The sequence below is a fragment of the Salvelinus sp. IW2-2015 genome, linkage group LG10 (genome assembly GCF_002910315.2).
Source record: "Salvelinus sp. IW2-2015 linkage group LG10, ASM291031v2, whole genome shotgun sequence".
In the NCBI taxonomy this organism is placed as follows: domain Eukaryota; kingdom Metazoa; phylum Chordata; class Actinopteri; order Salmoniformes; family Salmonidae; genus Salvelinus; species Salvelinus sp. IW2-2015.
In genome coordinates this window covers 17,211,483-17,231,167 of record NC_036850.1, presented here as the reverse complement: position 1 = coordinate 17,231,167, position 19,685 = coordinate 17,211,483, and the positions used below count along the sequence as shown (strand labels likewise).

General features: G+C 43.0%; 1 protein-coding gene across 1 annotated transcript in view; it reads right to left on the bottom strand.

The window, feature by feature from the left end:
• LOC111969123 (protogenin A-like) overlaps window positions 1-19,362 on the bottom strand; it is a 41,118-nt gene extending 21,756 nt beyond the window's left edge. Inside the window, exons 1-8 of the mRNA XM_070445450.1 lie at window positions 19,175-19,362; window positions 17,766-18,049; window positions 3,608-3,752; window positions 3,289-3,422; window positions 2,837-3,133; window positions 2,573-2,732; window positions 1,896-2,143; window positions 85-249 (exon numbers count right to left, since the gene is read on the bottom strand). Coding sequence (XP_070301551.1) covers window positions 85-249; window positions 1,896-2,143; window positions 2,573-2,732; window positions 2,837-3,133; window positions 3,289-3,422; window positions 3,608-3,752; window positions 17,766-18,049; window positions 19,175-19,266 — 1,525 coding nt within the window. The 5' untranslated portion in view covers window positions 19,267-19,362. The remainder of the gene's footprint in view (window positions 1-84; window positions 250-1,895; window positions 2,144-2,572; window positions 2,733-2,836; window positions 3,134-3,288; window positions 3,423-3,607; window positions 3,753-17,765; window positions 18,050-19,174) is intronic.
• Between the last annotated feature and the right edge of the window lie 323 nt (window positions 19,363-19,685).

Here is a 19,685-nt window from a genome sequence, read left to right as displayed (position 1 = left end):
TACCTCTGTTTCTCTGGGTTACAGCCCAATAAAGGCCAGGGTGGACTTTGTTTGTGTATGTGGGAGCTAACGACGAGGCCTCACCATCCTCCAGGGTGTGCTGGAACACATGGTCTGACATGCGGCTGGCTCCCATGGGCATGTAGGCCACGATGTAGAAGGTGTAGTTCCGCGCTGACTCCAGGTCATCAATAATGTACCGGGTTGTGTCGTTGCCAATGACAACCTGGTATTCCTCATTGTTCAAGCCTGGTTTGAGGGAAGAAAAGTAACACATTTAATCAATTAATCAATTACCACCCACAGAGCTGTAAACTGCATGCATAGGCAAGGAGTTCAGAGGGGATCTGATCCTTCGATGCAAACTCTTTAGGGCACTAAAGGGGGACCTAATCATAAAAGGGTCTATGAAGATTTGCGTACATTCTGAGTACAAAGAGAACTTTTGATAACTTTCCATAATCATCATTCAATGATTTCTCTCAGTATACAGAGCAATTAGAACATAATCACTTTGGCATTAGGAACCTCCTTGTCTGATGCGCCTGATTCTTACAAAGTTACGATGTACATCTGTCTCTAACGGTGGGCTTCTGGTCCATTCAGTATGGACAATATACAAAAAGTGTCAACTCAATCAAACTGGTTCCTTCCCCTTTTATAGACAATTTCATCAACATTGCTGGGGCCAAATACCAGCATTCAGTTTTCCCACATTGCTGGCTGAGCCTAATAGCAGTTTAATTAGCACAGATTAGGAAGGTCCCGCAAAAGACTCACTTGTAGCCAGGACATATTGAATCGTCCAGCCTGATTTCTGACCTGGTAAACAAGATCCTTGAGAGTAAACAGAAAAGGCCTTGTCCGGGGGCCTGAAAGGCCCAGGAAACCTCCCTGAAAAGACACACAAAGCCTCCCTCCCAGTCCAGCTCACACTGTCCCAGTGCCTTGACAGAATCTCCTCTGTTGGATTAGCACACTCCAACACACAGACTAATTAGTTCCTTCTTTCATTAGAACCTCCATTTAGTGCCAAGGCTCTGTGTCTGAGACCTCAGGTGCAGAATMCMTRGGTGCTACCACTCCTGTCAATCTCAACGGCCAGCGATTCTCTGAGACCGGACAGAATGTTTCACGTAATCTTAATCAAGTGCACCAAATCCTTTACAGACGCCAGTTATTTAAGGAGAAAGGGGCAGGTTTTCTAACTTACTTCCGTTAACGTCCTTATCCTTACACAGCCTAGCAGGTGTTTCTTTTGCTGCATGGAATTCGTACATTTGGCCTATACAATGGTATTCCATAGCCGGCGATGAACAACAGTGCCTGAATGAACTGGATAACATTTGTGCTGAACTGTTACATTGTTTGAATGTGACTCTTGGTGCCTCTTCATCAACAATACAGGTTCCCAGGAAAGCTAAAGGTCCAGCAGTCAATGACTGGGGTTTAGTGACTACAGTACAGCCCTTGTATTCTCGTGATTGGTTCCTGTCTATCCAGCATCTCATCTAGTGTAGGGGATTCCTGCACCTTTAAAACCAATGCACAGGGCTTGAGATCGCCTATGGAAGGCCAGTCCTGTTTGTACAGAGTAAGCTGCTGTTCTTTCTTCGGTGCAGTAATCATCGTTTTCCTTGACCTCTGCCCAGCAACCAACTATTAACAACAGATGGTCAATCTCCCACATTCCGTTCTGGGGGCAAGGAGGAAGCGGAGCATTCAGGACTCTAAACAGTGTTAACTGTTAACTCCTGTGGCTACCAAGGCCATTAATATGGAATGCCCTAATACATACGACATTAACTATTTCCTGCCAACATCAAAAAGAGTTTCTGCTTGAAAAGGTACAAGACATAGAAGAGGCTCCCCCTGAATTGGCCATCATYTCTCACCTTCAGCCTTCATGTAGTGCACAGAGTAGGCGATCACTTTGTCTGAGTTGTACAGTGGTCTCTCCCAGGCCAGCAAGATGGCGGAGCTGGATACAGTGTCAGCCCGGATGTTCCTGGGCGCGCTGGGCCTGTCCTCTGACATCACCACTATGAGCCGGGCCATGGACAGCACAGAGCCCTGCTCATTCTCTACCTGGCACTGGTAGATGGCATCATCCTCAGGGATGATCTGGTTGATCACCAGTTTACTGTGGGACAAAACACACATGGCCATATTAGACTTCTGTCCCTCCTCCAGCTTCACCGACCAATACTTAACCCGTTGCTTACCAGCTCTATCATTCTCTTTCAAATCAGAAACCGTTAACAAGCCAAGGCAGTGGTAGTAGCAGAGGAAGCAAATTAGTGGGAAATCCACTGAAATGCCATTAGCACTTTGTAAATGATTCAGCTTCCTTTCTTCTGTGGGAAAGGGCAACTATCAACAAAGACAACTACCTGTGGGGTAAAGGAATTAGGGATTCAATTAACATACAGCAGAACATACAATATGGTTGGTGGTTAGGAGGCAGGGATTTATAAAACAATGGGATGATCATAGAAATTAAGAATTGAGAGGGAGACAAACAGGAGCAGAGAGTTATTAGCTACAGTCGATCTGGTGTTAGAGCTCAGACCTGTTGTACATCTTGATGCGTCCGTTGGAGTGGACCTTCTCTCCGTTCTTCAGCCAAGTGATGTGGGGCAGGGGAACACCCTCAGCCTGGCACACAAAGCGGGCCGTGCCCGCACGCGGACGGGTCAGGCTCTCCGGCCACTCCACCAAGGTCGGAGGCGCTGGATAAGGGAAATGTCATAGATGTAACAAACACCAACAATGATGTCTGTAATAACAACTGACACTTATAGGAGCTCTACACAGACGACTAACATGTGTTTACCTAGCACAGTGATGTTGGCTGTGGCGATGGTATAGTTACGCGTGCCAGGGGTAGTGGCTCTGCACATGTACACTCCTCCGTGTTGGGGTTTGATGTCAGAGATGATGAGGTTGCCATTGCCCAGCACCTTGGTGTTGAACACGTCAATGGACTTGCTGTCGGCTCGGCTCCAGGAGATGAGGGGTCGGGGGTTCCCTGTAGCCATGCATTCCAGGATGGCACTTTGGTGCAGGGACACAGTGGCATTCTGGGGCCCGGCGATGATACGAGGCCTCTGAGGCAGTTTGGGGCTTGGAGCTGTGGAGGGGAGACAGGATTTGACCAGGGTGCCCACTTCACTACTCAACATAAATATAACTTGGCTTTTATTGGGCTTATAATGTTTGATGCAATGCTTGTYAATATATTATGTTTAAATCTGAAAAGAGTGCTAATTCTCCACTATCTCCCACCTGGAGTGACAGTGAGGGTTGCRTCTGTACTCCGGCGACGGTTGGCGATGTTGGTCGCCACACAYCGATAGTTCCCAGCATCCCCTTTTTCCACCCCYTYYATCTGCAAAACGCCGCTGGGCAGGACTGTGATTCTGGGAGAAACAAGAACACAAAGACAATCAATACAACTGACATCATAGATATTAGAGCACACAGCTCTGATATTTCTATCACTCTGACATGTACAGTTTAGAATCATAATAGACTTCTACAATAATCTCAAACGCCATCTAAAGTTAATGACATGGCATGATAATGAAATAATGAGAATGCATACCTTTTAGTTGTCAGTGGTAACGTGACCCGATTGAACTCCCAGGTGATGATGGGTGGAGGGCTTGCAGTAACTTTGCAGGTGAAACGGGCGACTGATCCTTCTGTCACCACAATGGAAGTTGGCTGATTTGTAAAGGGGGAGATACCTACAGAACAAAACAAGAAATGGTGAGACACTGTGTACTACAACAGTAGACACATTCTCTAATGTACAATGCATGTTTGCAAAGATATGATTACTAGCAATGCAGCCATTAGAAAGCAAGAACTGTGAAATTATGTTTTTCTAGTATTGTATTTTCCCCCATTCGGATCTATAAGACCAATCATCAAAAAAAATTATGTTCATGGCCCAATATCCTCTCTTGCTCGGCAGCTCATCTTGGTGGATAAGGTTACATGTCTTTCTATCTATCAACTAAGCCTCTGTATCTTAGGACTTAAGGGCACTGTTCAGTTAAAATGGAAATCAATGACATTTATGGAAATAAGGGAATATATTGAGCTGCCAGGCATATCTTATAAATATACATTATTTCACTTTCAGGTTACCATCTCACTAAAGCCCATACCCAGCAAAGGCCAACCCACTTCAGTATCTGCCTGATAGTGAGACTGTAGTGCTGTGAAGCTGAACCTCATTCTTAGAATTTTCAGTGAAAATAGGAAAATCTATGTGCACAATTATACCGAAATGATCACTACCCCAACTGCCATCCCCTTTATTCATATAATTGTGCATGAAACTACTTGCCAAGGAGCTGCCATGTCCCAACAATAAAGCTATATCCTATTAAAATCAACCTAAATGCTGTACATTAGCACTGAGATTGAACATTTGCCAAGAATAATCATAAAGGCTGTTGACAGCAAGATCTGAAGAGCCCCACAATCCATCCAACCTTACCCCTCCAAGACAAATTCTCTCCCTGACCTCCTCTCCTTACAGCCTAGACAGAGTTCATGTGTTGATGCATTGCCGTCTAATCAAGACAGTCACAGGAAGACCCTTTGCCCTGATATATTGGTTAGTCCACTATTGAAATCAGCTGTTGTTTTTTTTCTCCTTACAAAACATTGCCCTGTCTCTCACCTTCTCTTTGAAAATGCATAAGCTCCAGTTCTCCCTCAAATTAGGTGTTATACAAGCACCAGACATCGGATATCAGACGGGGTTCCCGAGGCCCTAACTACCCTAAACAAACCAGCATGGTACAGGTACCTGTCAGCTCATCCTGGCTGGAGCACATTAAACCCTGAGGAGATCAGAGAGCAGAGGAAATCTCTGCTAGGCCCATCTTATTAATTAGCTCCTCTACTATGCACATCCACACACATGAGCAGAGGTCAATCAGTAAAATGTGTGCCATGCACACAAAATTTAGTGGCCCACCTAATGACTACTGATAATACTTCAACTGAAATAAAATTCCTCATACGCTTGCTGTAAAAATCTTTATATTTGAACACAGAGTCATTAAGCCCACAGCTGGTGATGAGGCCATGTGGAGGAGGAGGGGAAGCTTGATCCATTTTGTTTGAGATCATTGAGCAGCAGAGTTTGGGAAGATCAGTCAGTGAAAGATGATACTGAAAGTGAGGTCTTTGACAGGCCCAATGAATGACCAGCCAGTGGGAACCTAAAGGGACTGCTCTTTGCTAACAGTAGCATTAAAGGACAACATCACATGTAACCAACCCTCACAGACACACAGTCCTTTTGGGAAAAGTGCTACCTCTTCACAGCATCTATTTCCTAATTAGGCCTACCTCTAGGTCTATTCCTAGAGAGACAACATATATAATACGTCTCATATGCTTATAGCAATTAATACATCATTATAACTGTTTCCTTTAAGTCAAGTGTTACCAACATATTATTTGCCACTGATTTTATACTTTAATCCCCCTGAGATAAAGAGGACCCCTGATGACAGATATATCTAAAAGTGTTGCCCTGCTGAGTGCAGCCGGACGGTGATGATTGGTGGAGAGGTCCGGCAACATCCTGCTTGGATTGGGTTTCCCTGAAACGGATTGGTTGTCAGACACCACCTGAACTGTATGGAAACTAAACTCCATGACAAACTTCATGTGTGTCCCATTACTGAGTTCACCTAAACCTTATCCACCGTTAAGAATGATGTTGCAAGTAGTTCAATGTCTAGAATAGATTGTTCATCGTTTCAAAAAAGTAACACAAAATAATCTAGAACATTATGCTTCCCTCCCTTTTCAGTCACTAAGAAATAGAAAAACCCAAAAGCCATTAAGGTTATCCACTGCTATCCACTCCCATCCCCCTTCTCAACTAAAGAAGCCTCAGGTCAATAGTTTGTTAAAGGTACTGTCCAGTGAAAATATTACTTTTAAAAGTTAATAATATGTTAACTTATACCCAAATAATGGTGTTGACTCACGATCCTATACTCATATTTGTGGCCAAAGCATAAATTGGAGAAAAAAACACTTAAAAAACCTCACATCAAATTTGTATCTCAAACAGACCGTTTCAAAAATGCTTGCTATTTCCTCATGGAGTATGATGTCATCCTCCTGAGGACGATGAGATGGCCAATCAGCAGTCTACTCTGTTGTTGGGGTACGCCCACACTGGAAACACTCTTTTCATGCCACTTCAATACCGAAGTGACTTTTTCATAGCAGGTTAGGAGCATTTACGCAGCAGATTAGGAGAATTTACATAGCCAATTAGGAGACTGAGGTTAAGGTTAGGAAAAGGGTTAATGTTAGGGTTAGTGAAAATGCTCTCCAAACCTGCTACAAAAATCACTTTGTATCGAAGTGGCGTGAAGAGTGTGTCCCATGCCCACACCATTCCAACACAGAAAAGCTGCATTGTAACACACTTAATTACAATTTTTGGAAAGAAAACTATTTCACTCATATTGTAATTAATAATACGTCTTATTTCATAGAAATCTGGAAACACTGGACAGTTACTTTAAAATAAATGATGGTACTGCTGCTCTTGTTACAGACCTCAATTTAAATCACATTTTTGGAAGGACTGAGATAAATAAAATCTTTACCAAAAAGCCCCAGCGCTGGATAACATCAACTTAATTATCATAAACAATAAACAATAAACAAACAAATCAAACCACTCCTGGCACAACTGGGACCCAGTGCAACCAACGGACTAGGCTACATCAGTGAAGGACAATATAAAGAAGACTACATCAGAAATACCCAAAACAAGTACGACAAAACAAAATCCTCTTCACCCATTTACTACTCAGAGAAAAAGGAATCAGATAATTCAAAGATACATGTGACATGTGTCTTCAGATTCAAAACAGCTGCATGTTCAGAATGCAATGCGCACCACTTAAGTAATGGATTAACAAACAGACTGCACTGCTCTTTGACCTCTGCACACATCCGATGCTGTTTGTGCTGCAGGGGCGAGGAGCTATCAGCACTCACAGATGAAGAGGCAGTCTGAGGGGAGGGGAGAGGGGCATCAGAGTACCTCTCCTGGGCTCTCTCTCTATCCAACTCTCTCCCCCCTCCCTAGGCTCAGTTATCTCGCTAGCCCAGGGAAACAATGATATACTCTCCCCAGTGTTTACCTTCGGAGGCTCCCCCACTAACTTTATCACAGAAATGACCCCTCTTCTCTACATTCTGCACACAAAAAGCCTTGAACGCACATCAAACACAGCAGGCTTGCCAGGGGAGAAAATACAGGGGGGGGCAACAGATGAAGAAAACATACGAGGAGCCGTGCAAAGATTACAAGGAGCTCAGATTTAAAGCGACGCAAATCCTCACTAGGTGCAAGGTTTATCATTTCTGATTGAACAGCTGCTGCCACTGACATCAGAGAGGACCCCAATCAACATATTCTTACACCTTAAGTCTGAATAATTGAACTATTACCACTCATCAAATTTCACTGGCAATCAGCACACAGCACAGGTGGTACACTTCTAGCTGTATCCTTAACAAACCTTTCTCAGAGTACTACTTAAAAGCAACGTAAATCTCAAGCACTGCTCTCGAGAAACCTTGCCTAAAGGTAAACTCCACCCCATCATAAACACACTGGGTTGTGTCCTGGCCTCTATAACGGCCGATATGGATAGCTGGACGTAACCTGGGTTTCCAGGTGTCGTGGTGCTGAACAGTGGGAAAGCCCTAACTGCCAGACTGGGCTGTGTGAATCCTGATCAGCGCACTGCACTCTGACAACTACTCTGTGTCGTCTTCAGGAAGGCGGCAAGGGGAATTCTGTCCCTCCTAAACGCAGCTGACCCTCTGCCATTTCAAGGTAAAGACATCCTCGTTTTTTCCACTGGCCGCACGGGCAGAGCATGTACAGTTCATGAGCAAAGCCAGAATGAACCCAATTCATTTAGGATCCATAACCTACATTGTCTACCCTGACCAGTTTTACAGAGCTGCGCCACTTTGCTTTGAACTTTTATTTGCAGATCGCTTTACTTCTAGTATTAGATTGTGGACTTTCAAATGGAATGCCAACTTCTCTAATGGGTTGTGTCTCACCAGTTGCTGTAGAGGCCCATTTCTTTGTGTAAAGTTATTTTGAAGACAAGGAGACTGATCCTTTCACTGAGCCCCTGGCCACTTTGCTTTGGGCATTTTTAATTGAATTAGTTCTGAGCTATAAGGCCTCTTGTGCATCAGGCCCAGTGCAGCCTTCTGCAGAAGAATATTTGCTGTGGGTCGAAGTGCAGGCAGGCATTGGATTGGGAGCATCATTGACCGAATACAGGGTCCCATCCCTCAGCAACACGCTCCCACGGAGGAACAGAATGTGGATCTCTAATCAACATCAAACTCATTCCTAAGTGTTGCCCAACAGCAGCAATGCAACATTGAGGCATCCATCCCAGTAGCCCGGGGCCTGGGGGCTTGAGCTTCCCAGATACTCTGTCTCTGTGAACAGTCAAAAAATGCTCGATTGACAAACAGAGAGATCCGTATTGATTATTGATTGCGTACTAAGCCTCAGTCTAAAATCTATTCTGCTAGGGCTTGTCGAGCTGTGGTCACTGCCATGGCTGCTCAAAATATGCGATTGACCATCTCCTTAAAGTGATGATGGTCGCCAGAGGCAGCACCTAATGCTCCTAAATGAAATATTAAAGCAGATGAGGCTCACACTACAATGACTAGATTATACCTTCAACTATCTCTGTGTGCCCATTTACCATTTACTTCTTCCAGTCACCTTCCAGATTACTTTTGAAACACATTAAACACACAAATGCTCATCATATGCACCTCTCCCCTGGAGCCTTGGGTGTCCAGTTATTGAGCAAGGCCTCCATAAATGAAAAGGTGACTTGACTATTCTCCACCTTTCACAATGTGTTTCTGTTACTTAATGATTTCATTCAACCACCTGGAGAATATATAACTACCAAACCCACCTAGCTTAAATGTTAAATAATTTATTGTTTACCTGGATGTTTTGCCCAGATGTTTCTAATGATGGGGTGAATGCTTGCGCCAAGCGGCACAAAAAAAAGGATCTGGCCATCTGCCCCTTGCAGTGACCCCACCTCTGACCTCCAACCTCCACAAATCTTGTCTAGCACACCGCCCATCAAGGCAGAGCCCTGCAAGGCCACCCCAGCACTGCTGCAATGCTAACGCTCCCCTGCTGGCTCTCTGCAAACTGCCAATCAATCACTCAGAGCCTCCTAAAACTGGGAGGGTACTCTGCCTTCCTACAGATATGAAATGCCCCCGCTAACATGCTCTTTCTCTTAAACCCTGTCCACTGCCATCCCATACTGGCACAGTAGAACAACGCTTTGCATAATGCTTTTCTTCATTTAGTCACTGTGCAGATGGGCGATGTTGGTGGATTCTGGTGCCGAGTAGCAAAAACAATCTGTTACTATTGATCATGAACAAAGTGGGGATTCACAATTAATCAAATCTCTAACACAAAACATAATGATGGGTGTTCCATTATTAGTAATGACCATTTAAACCTCCTCTAAGGTTTTGCAGCATGCAGACTTTGCACCCTTAACCTAAGAAACAGAAACAAGTTTGACAGCAACAAAAAAAATCAGTGAGTGACCACTGAAAACACCTTCACCAATGTCCGAACTAAACTATAGAATTATTCCGTGCCCTGCCTCCCAGCTGGCCAATCTCTTTGTTTTCGAGAGGCCTGCTGAAGCCAGAAGCTCAGTAAACAACAGGTCAGTGGACAGGTCAAACCCGGACAAAGGTTCCCTTAGAAACTTCAGGGGCCAGCTCTGTCCCCCTTCCCCCTGGTCTCTCCACAGTACAGGGGTGCTCAATCAACCCAAATCTGTCCATCCCACCCTACCCGAGGACATGCTCTTTAACAAATGGGAATCCAATATTCAGAGCAGTTATATGCTCTCCTAATTACTATAGCTTGAAGGATCACACTGCAGGCACAAATTCTATCTCACTACTATGTAGGTTAAAACAATACTCGTAATGAGGTGCGAAGAATGTGTTCTATACGTGCTGTATTGAGAGGTTTTGTTATGGACATGTTCAACACAGCCACTGAGCATGCCCAAGGAGCATGAATAATCCACTAATAATAAAAAGCAAAGAATATCTTCACAGTAAAGCAAACCATAAAGCAAATGTTTAAAGTGCGCAGTCAGTATACGTGTGCGTTCAGATACATCCCTCTGTGGTCAGGGGTTTACTTTGTTGTTCTCTGAGCTGTAACTCAGAAACATTCCTACGTTTTTTTTTTTTTTTTTTGGAGGGGCAGAGGAGCTCAGAGTTTAGCCAGGGCGTCTGTCGACAGGTCAATGGCTGCTGCTGAGCTCTGCTCTGAGCTCTGCTCTGAGCTCTGCAGCACTAATTTCCTCCAGGCCTCTCGGTTCCTAGCAGTAGACAAACACAGTAAGTGGTCAAGCAGGGGACATAACTGGAGCTTTCTATCTACTTCAAGGCCCTGGCTACGTGTGTGGCTTCTCCTCGCTCCTGATTGGAACAAGGTGGATGAGCACTGAGGCCAGATCCAGAGTGGCTGGTCGGGGGATCTGCTCTGGCAGCTTTGTCTAAAGCGATCTGCAGAGCAATTGAATGGAAACACTGGTACTAATCCTGCAGATGACCTGGGGGACTGGAGTTGGTCCTGGTCAGGTCATGTGGTCAGGAAACCCTCTGGGCCCTACTCATATCCAGTGAAAGTATAAAGTAGTATTGATTCCTCCCACCCTTATGAGTCATAAGTGACAGAACTAATAGCATTACTGTAAGTGTTAAACAGTAGGACTGAAGGATGATTTCTTTGGACAGCATTACAAGAGAGAGGAAGAAGCGAACAGCTATTTATGACTTCAACAAAATCCTTGGCCTCGACCTCAAGGTCCAAATATTGACAGTTCTGAACAGTTCTATACTCAACGCAATAGAATATTTAACCACTTTAGCATTCAACGTCATCAGACCTGTCAGAGTGCTCATCAAGAGCCATAACACAACTAAAGCTGTTAAGAATTTGGTTTTCATTTCAACCAATTTCTAGAAACATTCTATTCCGTGATAATTACTATGATCTGACAAATGTTTGACATGGTGATATTGATTTGTGCAATTCATTCAAATGAGGGACAGCAGATCTGTGTTGTGGGCTGTGGACAGAGCTGGGCAGTGAAGGGTTCAGCATGGGAGGATGACCTTTCCTGACTTCATATGCAAATGACACATGAATGGCCTAATGCTTAGATTGAGAGGAAACAGTTTAGGAAGCAAGCAGTAAATATCAAACTGTTGAGGTTTCATGTAAATGGACACTGCCTTGGTTTGCTGCCCACATTTTATGAAAGGTCAAAAGGTGGCAGAGAACTGAGAATCCCAGAAAATAAAGATAAGAGGAACACCCAGGTCTCTCTCTTTCTGTCAAGAGGGACTGAGTCACGTAGTGCTTGGGTCTTTTCTGTACATTGGAATGTGTCACACATCAGAATGAGTTCTAGGTATTCCACACTATGTAACAAGAATAGCTCAGGCTACTCTCTCTCCCTCCTAACCTTAACTCTGAGTGGAAACAAAAGGAGCTTGTTGACAAATCGATCCTTTGCTTTGTTTCCTTGTGTTGCTTTAAAGGAGGCTATTTAATGAGTTTCAAATTAAATGCCTCCAATGGAACAGAACCCAAGAAACTCTTGAGTGATGAGTTCCTTCATAATGTGCAATGATCCCACACCACGTTTGTCTTTTCCCCCTTTAATAAATAATAAGGGTTCCTGAAAAAGAATGCTCAGCCTGGCAACTGAGGGGAAGAATGCAATGCTGAAAAGCTCCACAAATCAATCATTGGCCGGGCGAGCTGGGCTGGACCAGGAAGCAGGCTACTGGAGATAGCTCCATAGAGCCTGCAGAACAGCCCAATGGTCATTGGCCCAGGCCAAACAAAGCAGATATCCCATGAGCACTGTGACCTCTCAGTCCCCTGGTTAGTAGGGGAGTGGGGTTAGGACAGGGACACTTGCCCCCTCCTCCCATCTCTTATCTGGTGTCAAAGTTCTCCAATCATTCAACATCAGCCCTTCACCCACCAGAGACAGTGTTTTCATTGTGTCTAATCTCTTCATCAGAGTGCTGGTTTTAAACAGTCAATTTCAAATCAGTACAGTCTTCTACTTAATTAAGGGGAAAGTGGGATACCTAGTCAGTTGTACAACTGAATGCATTCAACAGAAATGTGTCTTCCGCATTTAACCCAACCCCTCTGAATCAATTATCGTGTCATGCTTTGTTTCTCTAAAATGAAAACAAGTCACCACAAAATAAGGCTTTGTGCTCAAAATCCAATAGGAGATGATGCCAATGGAGTAGATCTTGAAAGCATAACACATTTTTTGGGTAGACATACCTGTAGTTTGGGTCGACACTGATAGGGGACTGTTGAAGTAATTGATAAATGAGAAGGAATGTCTATCATTATTGCAGGGAGGATTTAAATCGTGAGTACTCTCAGTACCTAACATCTATTGGGCAATCTAAAGAAACCTTGGACCTCTGGAACTTCAGTCCAAGGAAACCATGGAAACCATTCCTGTCCCACAGATGCTGATGAGCAAAAAACAAAGCCAGGCTCAAAGACTTATTTCTCTTAAATAATTATTTCAAACATTCACTTCAATCCATTACTGTGCCTTTAGGTTTGCTTTTCCTTTATTGTGGTCCTAATGCTGCCAAGCCTTTGCAGGTCTTATACATTCCTTAGCAACCAAAATAAACACTGGGGCTGTGGTCACACACGGAGAGAGCTGGTGGGGTCAAACAACCATTTTGTTGGAGTCACAAAGTCTGCTGTGGAATAGTCATTTGGGTGCTTTATTGTGGACCACAATATGAAGTTAGTAAACTGTTCAGCATTAGGAATCCTTACAACCATGTACTCCGTTTTTTAAAACCTGTATTCTGTATGCTTACTCCAGAGGCCAAGTGTCTTTGCACTACATCCTTGCATTTATCAGGGTAGTCAAAAATGGTCCCAAATCCCTGCTGAAAAAAACGCCTGAAAAAAACGGCATAGACCAGCATACATTTCAAGCTGGTCCATGCTGGTCAGATGTTGGTCAAGCTGGTTTGACCAGCATGTTCTAGCTGGTTGGCCAGCATGGTCTAGCTGGTTTTGCTGGTGACCAGCCTTCACTGTGTTTTGGACACATACCAGCTTATGTTGGTGTTGCTAGTATATTGGTGACCAAGCTGGTTTTAGCTGGTCAAGCTGGTCTGACCACGCCCATCATTATCATATTTCCCAGCATGCTCTATTGCAGGTGATTTTTAGAATTGTTTGTTGTGTTTTTTTGCATGTACATTGATTGATTAATTTAATCTTATGCTACACAAAGATAAATAACATACATTTTTCAAAATTAATCCAATCAGTTAGTTGGATTTATTGCACTTATTACTGAAATGGTTGTCCCAGTTTATTATTTGGGTAGTCTCATTTCTTCTTATTTCTAACCTTGGCAGTTATTCTGAATGCATATTGTGGGTGAAGAAAAGTTCCAATTGTTGGCTATCCCCACTCTGGCTGGATTCCATTAGGAATGAAACATCACTTTGCAAGCCAGCATAATATGACTTGATGCTGGTTCTGCTGGTGACCAACTTATGCAGGTTACCAGTGTCCAAAACACAGAAGGCTGGTCACCAGCAAAAATACAGGTAAAGCTGGTCACCAGCAAAAACATAGCGAAGGCTGGATAAGGATATGGGCAAGGACATGGATATGGTTTTACAATGTCTGTGTATTGCGTAATGCCCTGTGAACCTCTGGAAACATGGTTTAGGATGCCTGGAGGGATCATACTCATGAGACTGTCTCTACGGAGAACCCCATCAATCTGAGGAGGCCTATTGACAGCACTCACGTGGTTAGCTACCAAGTCACATGGCCGTTCATCAAGACACAATCCCCTCTCATCGTTTCCCTCAGGGCAACTGACATTTAACGTTTCTCAAACCCTCCATTTCCTGCCTGTAATGGTTGACTTAAATCATTATCTCTGACTCAACACTGTAACATTTACTTGTTCAGAAAAATACCAGGTAAAAAAGGAAGTCCCGGCTTCAAAGTGGGCGCATCTGCTCCGAGGACAAAGGGATTTTGAAAGAGTAGAAACCAGATCTGAAACCAGAACTAGCCTAAGATGGTGTTAGGGATGGTCTTCCCACATTTATAACATAAAACAATGAACCGAATTTTGTGTTATTTTTTGTTAAATAATGCCACAGTCTTTCTAAAGGCCAGAGTCAGAAAGGACTTGGCAGCATGACTGATAATGAGGGATATCTATTAAGGCCAGAGGTGAGAAGAGCCTCTGGGCAGAAGATACAAAAGGTCCCCACATGTTGTACTATCAATCTTCCTGGTGAAGGATGCAACACATGAAAAGCCCAGAGCCACAGTAACGCTCACTCTGAAATCTTTTCACAGCATTCAATGAGGAGTGTTTTTTCAATGCAAACAGGGGCGTCATAAACGCCACCTAGGGCACAGTAACATCAATAAAAAGCATCTTAAGACCTAAGGATAAAAAACAAATAGGCCATGTCAGAAAGTCATACAATTTACCAAATGTCACTTTATCAACTTAAAAATAATTGATTGAAAAAGCATCATTGAAGTTAGGATAATCACATTTGATTTTAGATTTCCAAAAACAAAATCAAAATGTAAAAAGTTTAATAAAACTCTGCAGTGCCATTCTCATAATTACCCTTCCGGAAGTGAATAGGCCCAGCTGCCCTAACCATTGATCTCTGGACAAACAAATGCCCCCCAAATAACTAATTTTAGTCAGGGGGCAAGGTGGACAAAGAATGCCAGAGTGAAAAGCTTTTCATTAAATCTTCAGAGTAGCAGAGCCGAAAACCATAGTGAGGAGACCACTAGCCTCTGCCTCACTGGCTGGCCATGCAATAAAGCTTGGCCATTTAGACACTCAAGGAAAGGCTGTGGTATGAGGGAACGGCAAATTCAAAATTGTGTGTGTGTGTACTGTATGTGTGTGTGTGATTCTCGACAACCCCCACTGCCACCTTTGTTTTCTACCACTGAGCATTTCTCAGGTACGTGCAAATTTTATGAGCTTCCAGATAGACCGTCAAGCAGGTCTAAGTGTCCCTTTAAAACAAGCCTATAAACTCCCCTGGCAGCCTTTACCACCTCTTAAGTTCATAATATAAAAGAGCAAACCCTCTCAATTAATAAAACTACAAACACATAGCGTCCTGTAAAAATCACGGTAAGGACACAGGCCACTGTAATAGCGGACTGAAACTCGCTGTATAGCATGTGAGAGGGTCAGAGTCGTTTTAGTGGCTTTAAGGCAGTCACTGTTTTCATGTACCTCCTGCAAATCAAGACTCATTAACTCTGTATTTTATTGGTGTAGCATCTACAAGTTTGTGTGGCATCTTCCAAAACAAAAAAAGATTGAGGTTGTATTGCATTCAATTGTCCTGATAGTAATCTCGATTAACCCAGAACAAAAGTCTTGCGTAATTGGTCAGGTGCTCAATTAAGTTTTGGGTCTATACATGTTAACTGAAGGGATCAAGAGATGCTAGAACGAGGAGCGGAACCAGAACGAGGACCTTCCTTCCCAAAGGATGCTATGGTACCGGTTATGTTTACGTAGATCTGTCCACAAGAGATTACCCTGAGAGTAATTTAAAAAGTGCTTGTAAAGGCCCCAAAATAGTAACCTTTTCTCTTTTACATATAAATCTAGGCCTATCTGGAAAGGAAACATTTTATCAATGGTGTCTGTTTGTTTTAGAGGTCTTCAGTAGAATTCAGCTTAGGGAACTGAACCAGGACTGACACATTCCTGTCTCTCAACATCTACTTGTCAGTGGATTGTCAGGATCATATCAGACAGGAGATGTGCTCCTAAAGAACAGTATTCCAACCAGTGGGCTCTTCAGGAACCATGACCTCACAGCGGTAAATAATTTTAACATTTTAACAACTAAATAATTTCACAACAATCCTGCCCAATTTTACATGGATCAGGACTTAACTTTTCCATGTACAATTAGAATTAGTAACCATCACAATATTCTTGGACGAGTGTATGTCTTAAGTGCCACATAAAAGCTCAGGTTTCCCTGTGAAAGCGAATACTAGGGAGGGGGGAAAAAAGCAAATTCTTTTGTGCAAAAGAAGCACAGCAAGAAACATGGCCTGGGGGGTGGTGACACCAGGGAACAGGGTCCCTAAAGAGCAGCTCTGGATAAAGCTGCTCCACTAGCCCTTTAAAAGAATAGGCAGCAGGCTCATATACATGCTACTGGGAGAAAAAAAGCATTCCAAAAGAACAATTCCCAGTGATCATGGAGCAACGACATGAAAGCCCAGTCCAGTGAATAGGGGTCATCTGCTCTTTAACACTGGTGTAACCGGCATCCTGGACAGCTCCTAACCTTTCAAACCTGCAGCTCCCTCATTTGCACACCAATGGACATATTATCCTCCACTCAGAGTATCTTTTCGGCTTCAGGCCTCGAACTTTGAAGGCTGTACCCCCCTTCCCCCCATTGCCACCACTGAAGCCTCAAATGCCTTCCCTTCCTCAGCTATTAGGTGGATTAGATAACCGGAATGCCCAAAACGCAACCTTGGGCATTACACTGGCGAAGAAAGAAGAGAGATTAGACGCACCAGACTACATAGAAAATTATAGCGCCCTGCTGGTGATGAGAGAAAGACCCCTTTTTCCTGGGAATGGGAAAAGCCTATTTTATGCCTGTTAAGAGTGTAAAGTCTCCATCTACTCCCCAATGACTATGTCAGATTTAAACATTTTAGAAGATAACTACAAGCAAGATCTCTCACTCTGTTAAATCATCATTTCAACACAGTGATTGTTGCTCTACACTCTTAGAAAATAAGGTGCTATCTAGAACCTAAAAGCTTTGTTCAGCTGTCCCCATAGGAGAACACTTTGAATAAACTTTTTTGTTTCCAGGTAGATCCTTTTGGATTCCATATATAAAACACTTTCCACAGAGGGTTCTACATGGAACCCAAATGGGTTCTCCTATGGGCACAGCAGAAGAACCCTTTTGGAACCCTTTTTTCTAAGAGTGTACATGAAACCTTTTGTTCAGTTGTATACCTGCTAAGAAGTTAAGAACTTGTGCTGATAGTGTGGGGCTTGTACTAAGCTCACTTCTAAAGTGGATATAATTACCATGCTTTTAAGATGAAAACACAATTGTGACCCAGGAGTTCCATTGTTCATCAAGTAAATGTTATTATGACATGTTATGACATAACATCCTCAGACTAAGGCTTGGTTAACCTTTCAAAGCATTAAACACATTAAAATAAGTCACACAGATCCCATGCAGTTACATGAAATTGTAATTATAAGTAACTACACAGTAACTAAGAGATTCGAAAGAGAATGTGGACGGTTTATGTTACTTATCGTAAGTACGTAAGTGTACAATGTACATCCAATGTAAACTGTTGTCTATTTTTCTACTGTGTTTATGAAGTTCTCATGACCAGGTACAAACATGACCAATTATGTACATCTTCTGTGGCCCAAAGGTTGGAGGCCCTGCATAACCTCTCCATTATTCCATGTGATGCTTATACACATCTCCAGTATGATACTTACTCGCAATTGTAAGACAGACTTTCTGGCTCAGGATGGCTCCATACTTGTTCTGAGCGAGGCACTGGTAAAACCCTTCATCTGATTTGTCTCCTCTCCTGCTCTCCACCTCCGAAATAGAAAGTGAGCCGTTGGAGAGAATGTAGACGCGGTCATTCTCTGCAACTTTTACTCCATTTTTAAGCCACCTGATGGCAATAGGCGACTCTCCGTGCGCCTGACAGTCCAATATAATGGGATCCTTCCGCATGACAGTAACATCGTGGGGCTCTTTGATAAAAAATAAACTCACTTAAAACACAATACACCTGTGGGGAAGAGAAGAGAACAGAGTCAGTGCCTGGCTGGAGTGGAGAGACGTAATGTGATGAAATTAGCGACAATACTAGGCCAGGACCTACAACTATTCTACTTTGTCCACAGGCATATTGCATTGGTAGGATCTACACTTGAAAGCATGTTAACACCATAGTGCCTACAGGCAGGGGCTTGGAGCCCATCCAACAGCAGGTCACTCCTATTTAATTTCTTTCTGCTCCAATTGAATCCTATTACTCGTGTCTCATAAAGCTGTGAAGTCACTGATTCCATGGCTCCATTCAGTCACAAATGTTTTATTGCACTCCCCAGCATGAAATTCATAAGTAGCTCTCCTTTCAATGATAAGACCGCCAGCTGTAAACAAGTAACAATCCAGACAGAAAGCAAAAGCCTTTATAAATTTTCCAAATCAAATGTGATTGCTTCACACGTCTAATGTCCTAATTTACACAACATTCTATTAATTGTTAATTGCCTATGTTAATTGTCTGCATCAAACGTCAAAGTGGATTATTTATGAAAAATAAAATCGGTAGCCAGTTTTTCTATTGATATAATAATTAATTTGTATGTACTGAATGAACATAACATGGCAAACCTATATGTTTTTTGCGTTTATCAATATCTCAAACCAGGGCTGACGATGTTGTACAATCCACGTGTATCTATCGGATTGCTGTGTTGTGCTGCACGTACACAATTTCATGCAGAACGTCTGTGTTATCATGTAACTCGAGATACAAGCAAAAACCAAGCATAAACGTTTATAGGTTCTGTGTTTATCTAAATGTGTAGCCTACATCGTGCAATAGTCGAAGCAGTCAGTGGTCAGCGTGGCCATTTCATTGCCCCCTAAACTCCGTGCAGTGGCAGTGCGTCCATTCATCTATAGAAATCGCAACTAAGGCTAAACTCTTCAATGTTGAATATTCGTTAGTACAGAACACTTCAACGAACTTCTTCTTTATCAGTGTAAATAGCAACCCCTATTAGAATAGTAGTAACGTTATGAGTATGGACACACTTCCAATGTCCAGTTCGGCATTTTCCCACCACTAAACCAGTCGCTATAATTTCAATTTGAAATAAACTCAAACAAAATATGAACTTTCTTACCTGAGATTGGAAGAAAAAACGCAAAAAACAGCAAGCGCTGATATAATTTCCTTTTAAAAGACTCCATTTATTCAAATTGTTCTCGCATACTAACTCTCTCAGCCACTACCTCCAGTCGAACTACGTGCTAATCCAAGAGGAAAGTGACTGCGCTCCTGATCGCAGCAGGGATTACTTTTTTCTCGGGGGCAGATGGACATTACCCCACCCAGTGCTGCGTTCTACGGTTGAGTAATTCATGGGGTAAACGTATGGGGAGAGTTCCTCCGCCACCATCAGTCGGCAAATCAATACACAGGCCAACATCTTAATCACTTCTATTTTTGTATGAGTGCCACAGCAGGTATACTTTGGTCAGGTGTTACTGGTATTAGTGTAAAGTTAATACACGAAAGTTAATGCATACAACACATCTGTGTGATTAATGCATATGGTTTGTTAATTTCCCTTATGCCTTTTGAAAACATGGAGCAGACCTTTACTTTG